General features: G+C 45.9%; 1 protein-coding gene across 3 annotated transcripts; it reads left to right on the forward strand.

The window, feature by feature from the left end:
* The first annotated feature begins 284 nt into the window (after positions 1-284).
* On the forward strand, positions 285-7379 carry bbs1 (Bardet-Biedl syndrome 1). 3 transcript variants are annotated; one of them, XM_030129381.1, is made up of 7 exons: positions 285-495; positions 3241-3694; positions 4131-4313; positions 4546-4677; positions 4941-5047; positions 5125-5245; positions 6474-7379. In XM_030129381.1, the coding sequence occupies exons 2-7, from the start codon at positions 3317-3319 to the stop codon at positions 7302-7304; spliced, it is 1752 nt and encodes a 583-aa protein (XP_029985241.1). In that variant the 5' UTR covers positions 285-495; positions 3241-3316; the 3' UTR covers positions 7305-7379. The 3 variants fall into 3 exon arrangements, with proteins under 3 accessions (XP_029985241.1, XP_029985240.1, XP_029985242.1); XM_030129380.1 differs by having other exon boundaries at positions 3249-3694; XM_030129382.1 differs by lacking the exon at positions 285-495 and having other exon boundaries at positions 3230-3694.
* The last annotated feature ends 1370 nt before the right edge of the window (positions 7380-8749 follow it).

The raw sequence follows: 8749 nt of genomic DNA on the forward strand, positions 1-8749 counted from the left end.
AACTATTTAATAAATACACGACGAACAAACAAAATAAATATTGCACCAAATTTTCTTTCGTGTGATTAAAAAAAGAAGAAGAACTTGCAAAATGTTACAACGTGACTGCCTATTTTAATTTAACGTTGTGAATTTTAAAATAAAACAGTTCTATTTAGTAGCTTATGGATATTATTTACAAGCTTTAACTGACAAAAAAGTGAAAACAAAAAAAAACAAAAAAAACAAAAAAAAGTGAACGTGGTCGGCTGATTTAGACGTCATCAGCCGGGGCCGAAGGCAGAGCGAAGGAGGATTGGAGTGGATTTGATGGATTATCTCCTCAGACACATCAGCTAGCTGCCACAGGAGCACTTTATCTGGAGCACAATCTATCTGCAGAAACATTTCGGACGGCTTTGACTGAAAATACTCCGCGTTTTTAGACAGAAACGAGTAAAAGCGCGAGTCCGACTCAACCACGGTTGGGAAGGAGACGCGGTTTCCTTGGCAACGGTGAGTAACACAGGAAGAAACGGTTTAATTAGCATCATTAGCTTTGATAAATGGCCTTTCTGCTGATTAAAGCAAAGGTTTAGGACATGTAAAGGGTCATGTAGGTGACTTGAGGCTGTATTCAGTGTAATCCGCTGCTGTTTTATCAGTTCTCAAGCATGTGTTGAAGGACTGACTCTAACATTCAGTCATTTTTCTGCTCAGCTTCTGCATCTGCATCTGAACAGGCTCCATCCACTGCACCGAAGGGTCAATAGGATGGGGATTATTCAGGGAAAGGTGGATAAAAATGCTAAAATAAACATTTTCATATTACTCAGTATCAATATGAACCCTCCGGTATCCAGGTGTGCTTTTTATGCACACTTTGCACTTCGTTTTAAAAAACTTCACATTATTTTTCACAATTTAAATAAGGTTAAAATTCAAAAGTTGTTCCTTTTTTCATGATCTTTAAAATTCTGTCCACCAACTAAAATGTGCACATTGTAAACAAAAGAAAATGATCAGACTAGCATCTGTCTGCCAAGTGTGCATAAAACGCACTGTTTCTAACATTAGAACCTGTTTCTGATCCAAAGCCTTTAAGGCAGAAATCCTGCTTTTACTGAGATCTGGGCTTCATCTGAGAGGGGAGGGGCTAAAGTCATTTAGTAACGTTGTTCATGTTGCTGTTCATCATTGACAAATGCCAGGCTGCAAAAATCGAATGTGATCCAATTTTTATGTAGTATTTTGAAAAAACAAAACATATTTTGTGTTTTTTGAATCCAAAAATGTAGTGACATCATGATGAAAAGAGATCGTTTACAGGGTTTAAAAAAAATGTAAAATGAATAATTATTTGATCTGTATGATTAGGGCTGACCTGGATTTACAAAAATAAAATCCAATTAGAGCAGAAAAATAAATCAATATATAATATTTAATAGTTTGATTTATAGATGTGCATTTTACGCACACTTGGTGACAGATGCTAGTATTTTTGAACATTTGACCTAGCGCCAAAAATAATAATAATGCAAATTAACCAGTGTTGGAGTTAATCACTGACATATGCCAGAATGAAAAATCTAATAATATGTGATCCACTTTTTATGGAGTATATTGAAAAAATAATAATTTTTTGTGTTTTTTGCATCAAAAAAATGGTTTGTTTACATTACACACATGGCATTTAAAGGGTTAAAAATGTGACAGTTATTGAGTATTTGGTATTTTTATTTAAGGCTCAAGTTGATGAAATAGAAAAAAGTGTAAAAGAATTAAAAACAAACTGTATGAACATTATTTTGACATTATTCCATAAGTGTGTGAAAAAGGCCCACTTGGTGCTTAGTAAGGGCCTTGGAGGACGGGATACCAGAGGATAAACACAGTAAATGTCAAATCCTCTTTTCTTTCCAGTTTATGGGCGGGGTTTTGCTCCATAATGAATATTTGAAAAAGTAGATGTTATTATCGGAAAAGATGACGAATCAAAACTGATCTAAGTGAAATAAAAAGAGTCAAAAACACACTCATTGTCTTTGATTTAGTGACTTAGTTTTTCATGTGTTTGTTTTTTTAATTTCACTGTCATAAACTCCATGTGCATTTATTAACCCTTTCATGCACAGTGGTCACTCCAGTGGTCACTCCAGTGGACAGCTGTTCATGTTTTCTGTATATTCATGGGTTTTGTTGTTTCAGATCCATATCAGCCAACACAGTGGACGCTTATGCACCATCCCATAATAATGCACTAACATTCAGACCAGTACTGTAACTGTGCTGTTGTAGATAAACCTGATCTGCACTGGCATGTTTGAGTGGAAGAAACTGCTAATTGTTATTAAACTGTAATTAACAGTTTTGGGGGTTTTTTTTACCCATAAAGACCCAAACAGCCACTGGCAACCAAAGTCATCTACTGATCTAAAATATGGAAGAACTTCTGAACCATTAAACCCATGAATATGGTGAAATAATTCAGGTCAAATATAGTTCATCATCTTTTCATGGTCATCAGTTAAGACCCATCTGGACGTTCAGAGTAGTTACCATGGAAACACCATCATCTTCTACAACATTGATTCACCAGTAAAAGCCATGGAGTTGGATCAATGACAGTGGATGGACACACTGGGTTTAACATTTAGTTATTGATATCTTTGCTGAAAAAGTCACTTTTTCTTAAATTTTCTCTGTTTTTGATATAAGTGTCAGTTAATTAAATATAGGAAAATACATGATTTTCACTGAAAAAATGCAAAGTACAGAGGATTGTTTCATAATACATGGTGGTAAATCACTTCACAAAAGTTAAATAGAGAGAAAAATTGAATTGGTAACTAACACAAAAGTAGCCCTGGGTCTTTATGGGTTAAACCAAAAGTTGAGTTTTTTTCATTTTATCTCCATGAAGGGAGTAATAACTAGTATTAGAGTCTGTTCAAATGTGAGAAAACATCAGATTAACTGCATTAAACATGTTTTTATTTCATAGTTTTCACACAGTTTATCAGTAAATACATGTTTGTTTGCTTTTAAAATCAAGTGCATGGTGTCAGGCTGAGTGGACAGTTTTGGAACTCCATAAAAAATAGATTCATAAAAAATTCAGCTGCATTGTTTTTTTTGTTTTTTTTCACGCCTTAAGAAAAATTACAATAAAATCACTCAGGAAACAAATCTTGATGAAGGTAGTCATAACTGACACATGAAAGGGTTAAACCTCATCCTGAACATTCAGAACTGGACTTCATCCACAGACCGGCTCCGTCAGGACTCACCTGTGCGGCAGGTCTTCCCTTCAGAAGCCCCTCCCCTTCCTGTCGTCATGTCAGTTCCTGACCCCAGCGGCGACGGCGGGAAGTGGCTGGACGCCCACTACGACCCGGTGGCCGGCCTCTACACCTTCTCGTCGTGCGTGGACCTGGCCGACCTGAGCGGCGACGGAGAGAGTCGTCTGGTGGCGGGCGACCTGGGCTGCGGCGCCTCGGCCATGAAGCTGAAGGTGTACCGCGGCACGGCGCTGATGAGCGAGAGCGCCCTGCTGGACCTGCCCTCCGGCCTGGTGGCCTTCTTCATGGACCTGCACCAGCCGCGCATCCCCGCCGTCGCCGTGGCATCCGGACCCTGCATCTACGTCTACAAGAACCTGAGGCCGTACTTCAAGTTCACACTGCCGGGACTGGAGGTCAACGCCCTGGAGCAGGTGAGCAGTCAGGTCAAAGGTCAAAGGTCAACGCCCTGGAGCAGGTGAGCAGTCAGGTCAAAGGTCAACGCCCTGGAGCAGGTGAGCAGTCAGGTCAAAGGTCAAAGGTCAACGCTCTGGAGCAGGTGAGCAGTCAGGTCAAAGGTCAACGCCCTGGAGCAGGTGAGCAGTCAGGTCAAAGGTCAAAGGTCAACGCCCTGGAGCAGGTGAGCAGGACGCTGCCCACAGGTCAAAGGTCAAGGCAGGTCATGGGTCCCCTCAGCCCTGGACTCTTCAGGTCTTTTCAGAAGTCCATCCCATGGGTCAGACTGGACCCTTGGACAGGTCAGACTGGACCCTTGGACGGTTCAGGTTCGGCCCTCGGGCCACAGGTTGGACACCTGTGATGTAGGCGGTCCTGTTGTTTGACCTGAGACGTTGTGCTGTGATTGGTCAGGACGTGTGGCAGCAGGTGAGGGAGGGGCAGATCGACCAGCTGACGCTGAAGGAGATGTTGGAGGGCATCAGGAGGAAGGCGGACGTCCCCCTGTCCGTCCGCTCACTCCACTTCCTGTCTCTGGAGACCAATGAGATGGACCAGTTCATCCAACTGCACAAACAGCAGCCAATCAGACGACAGGTACCGCCCACATGCACCAAATATGAACATTAGACGCTATATACACATTATATATATATGTATATATATGTGTGTGTATATAGATATATATATATATATATATATATATATATGTATGTATGTATATATATATATATGTATGTATGTATGTATATATATATATATATATATATATATATATATATATATATATATATATACATAGTGTGTGTGTGTGTGTGTGTTGTTTCAGACCGTCATCACCGTCATTGGGACTCTGAAGAAGAGCACAGCTGATGAAGATGGCGTCAGCTGTCTGGTCATCGGCACCGAGAGCTGTGACGTTTACGTCCTGGACCCAGAAGCCTTCATCATCCTGTCCAAGGTGAACACGTAGAAAACAGTTTATAGACAGGACTGGAGCCAGGGGGCGGGGCTTCTAGGACAACAAAACCACCACATATGTTCAACCATTAGCTTTAGCACAAAGAGACACCAGAGGGTTACGGACCAGGGTCTACAGACCAGGGTCCATGTGATGAGTTCTCCATAGGTGGTGTTTGTGGACCAGGTGGTGTTTGGGCTGAATGGTACCTCTGTGGGTCAGTGGTTCTGACCCGTCCCTGGTTCTGGTTCTGTCCGTTGCAGATGTCTCTACCCTCCGTCCCCACCCTCATGGATGTGACAGGACAGTTTGACGTGGAGTTCCGCATCACCGTGGCGTGTCGGAATGGAAACATCTACATCTTGCGAAGGTAAACCTGTAACACCCCCCCCCCCCCCCCCCCCCGTGGTTCACCTGCTCTGATGATGCGTTTGTGGTCCTGTTCAGGGAGTCGGACAAACCCAAGTACTGCATCGAGCTGTCGTCACATCCTGTCGGTCTGGTGAGAGTGGCCAAGAACGTGGTGGTGGGATGCACCGACGAGAGTCTGCAGGGCTTCACACAGAAGGTGAGTGCCCGGCCCAGAGGGGCGGAGTCCACGCCGTATGGGCTGGACACTGTAGGCATTGGTTAATACATGTTCTAGTCTGTTGGATCTGGTACCGTTCCATTTAAAAGACACCCCCCCCCCCCACCCAGTCCTATTAGTACTGCCAAGAGGAAAACGGCAACCCAAGGACTGACTACAGTGAACTGGATGGTCATGAGATTGTCCTGCACTGTGCCCAAAACACACCGGAAACACACCGAAAACACACCGGAAACACACCAAAAACACACCGGAAACACACCGGAAACACACCGGAAAAAAACACCGAAAACACTGGAAACATCCCGGAAAAAAACACCGAAAACACACCAGAAACACACCGGAAACACACCAAAAACACACCAAAAAAACACCGGAAACACACCGGAAATGTACGGAAAACATACCTGAGAAGTCTTACAAATTGATTCGTTCGGCTGTTTGTTAATGATTCCACTTATCAGTTCTGTGATGCCATTGGATCAAATGATGTCATCAGGTCAGATGATGTTATGGGGTCAGTGATGTCACGGGGTCAGTGATGTCATGGGGTCAGTGATGTCACAGGGTCAGTGATGTCATGGGGTCATTTCTCTCTGTAGGTCCAGTTTCCTCTAAAGTCTGTTTCACTACCATGACCCCCCCACTGTTAATGTCAGTGTAGTTTCACTGTGTGCACCTGCTTTACTGACAGTAAACGGCTAACAGTCTAAGCAGGGATGCCCAGACTTCCCTCTCCCCAGACTTCCCTCTCCCCAGACTTCCCTCTCCCCAGACTCCTCCTCCAGCTCTTCCGGGGGGACCCCGAGGCGTTCCCAGGCCAGCCCACAGACATAGTCTCTCCAGTGTGTCCTGGGTCTTCCCCGAGGTCTCCTGCCCGGAACACCTCCCCAGGGAGGCGTCCAGGAGGCATCCGAAACAGATGCCCGATCCACCTCAGCTGGTTCCTCTTGATGCGGAGGAGCAGCGGCTCTACTCCGAGCTCCTCCCTGGTGACTGAGCTCCTCCCCCTATCCCTAAGGGTGTGCCCAGCCACCCTGCGGAGGAAACTCATTAGGACCGCTTGTGATTTTAGGACTGTGTCCTATAATCCAATGACAATCAATAACTGATATCAGTAGATGAACTGTTGTGGTCTGTCTGTTGTGGTCTGTCCCCATGGCGTCCTTCACGTGTTTGTTTGTCTCTTGTGTGTTTGTGCGCTCAGGGGAAGAAGCTGTGGCGAACGCTTGTCCCCGCCCCCATCACCACCATGGCGTCCATGGACCTGCCCACGCGGGGCTTCCAGGCGGTCCTGGTGGGCCTGGCCAACTGCGAGGTCCACCTGTACCGCGACAAGAACCTGCTCAGCTCCATCAAGACGCCCGACGCTGTCACCAGTGTCTGCTTCGGCCGCTACGGCCGCGAGGACGGCGCGCTCATCATGACCACCAGAGGAGGTGGGCTGATGGTGAAGATCCTGAAGAGGACGGCGACGTTTGACGAACGGGACAGCGCCCCCGGCCCGCCGCCGGCCCAGAGCGTCCGCCTCAACGTCCCCAAGAAGACCAAACTGTACGTGGACCAAACGCTGCGAGAGCGGGAGAACGGGACGGCCATGCACCGCGCCTTCCAGATGGACCTGAGCCGCATGCGCCTGGCCGCCGCCAAAGCCTACGTGAAGGCGCTGGAGTCCAGCATGGCGCCGGTGTCGTCCAGCGCCGCCGAGCCGCTCAAGGTGAACGCGGTGGTGCAGGGCCTGGGGCCATCCTTCAAACTCACCCTGAACATCCAGAACACGGCGGCGGCGCGGCCCGTCCTCAACCTGGCCGTCAGCTTCCTGTACGACGAGAAGCTGTACCGCGTGCGGACGCCGTACCTGCGCGTGCCGCTGCTGGTGCCCGGCCTCGTCTACCCCCTCCAGACCTTTGTCGAGTGCACCAGCGACAAGGGCGTCTCCGACATCATCAAGGTGTTCGTCCTGCGCGAGGGGCGGAGCGCGCCGCTGCTGACGGCGCACATCAACATGCCCGTCAGCGAAGGTCTGCCGCTCGCCTGAGGTCACCTGACTCTTCAGTAGCTCCGCCCCTCACACAGGACCAGTGCTTTCATTTAGTCACATGATGTACACGAGTAGATACACGGCACCGGTGCGTCCAGCAGCTGTTTAACCCAGGACCGCCGCCACCACTGCCGCCGGCGGACATGTTTGTGTAGTTTTTATTATTATTTATTTTCCTTTTTGTGTCAGAAAAACAAAAAGCATCAAACTCAAGTGTTTGATGCTTTTTGAACGAGCACACGTTGATCCTGATGAAATGACTGAAGGGTTTAGACTGGACACGCCCACTGAACAGGGACACGCCCACTGAGAATGTGTAGCCACAGCCTTCATTTAGGTGCTGGCTCCTGATTGGCTGCTCAGCCCTTCTGTGTTGTTTTGGATCAAACTGATGTTTGTCCAATAAAAGCAGTTTATCTTCTGTGAACTTTGAATATCTGCCAATCAGACCCTTTCATAAACACACTGAGGGTCAAAGGTCATCTGTTCAGACGGGTTCCAGTCCATTTATGTGCTCTGCCCTATAAACATGGGGGGGGGGCTGATTCACATGTTTGTTTATTTACGCTCTCATATTAGTTCTTTGTACATAAACATAAAAGTTTGTTTTTTTCTTCTGTTTGAAACAAATAAATAGAAACACAGACAGAAACGGTCTGAAACACTGAGGGTCACTGATCTGAAACTGATGAAACAACACAGCTGTTCCTGACACTGGACTGGACTACTGGACTGGGCACACATACACACACATACACACACACACATACACAAACATACACACACACATACACATACACACACAAACACACATACACACTCACATACACACACACACATATACACATACACACACTCACACATACACACACTCACACATACATACACACATACACACACTCACACACACGCATACACACACACATACACATACACACACAAACACATACACACACTCACACATACACACACTCACACACAAACATACATACACACACAAACACACACACAAAAACATACACATACACATACACACACAAACACACATACACACACATACACACACTCACACATACACACACTCATACACACACTCACACATACACACACACATACACACACTCACATACATACACACATACACACACTCACACATACACACACTAACACATACACACATACACACACACACACTCACACACAAACATACACACACACATACACTCACAAACAAACATACACACACACACATATACACATACACACACTCACACATACACACACATACACACTCACACATACACACACACACACTCACATACATACACACACTAACACATACACACACATACACACACACACACTCACACACAAACATACACACACACATACACTCACAAACAAACATACACACACACACATATACACATACACACACACTC

The sequence above is a fragment of the Sphaeramia orbicularis genome, unplaced genomic scaffold (assembly GCF_902148855.1).
Source record: "Sphaeramia orbicularis unplaced genomic scaffold, fSphaOr1.1, whole genome shotgun sequence".
Lineage (NCBI taxonomy): Eukaryota > Metazoa > Chordata > Actinopteri > Kurtiformes > Apogonidae > Sphaeramia > Sphaeramia orbicularis.

Bases quoted from the DNA above. Each gene is read 5' to 3' on its own strand.
- bbs1 (XM_030129381.1), top strand. From the start codon at position 3,317: ATGTCAGTTCCTGACCCCAGCGGCGACGGCGGGAAGTGGCTGGACGCC. The intron at 4,678-4,940 runs GTGAACACGTAG...TGTCCGTTGCAG, and splicing joins CCTTCATCATCCTGTCCAAG to ATGTCTCTACCCTCCGTCCC. The intron at 5,246-6,473 runs GTGAGTGCCCGG...TTGTGCGCTCAG, and splicing joins TGCAGGGCTTCACACAGAAG to GGGAAGAAGCTGTGGCGAAC.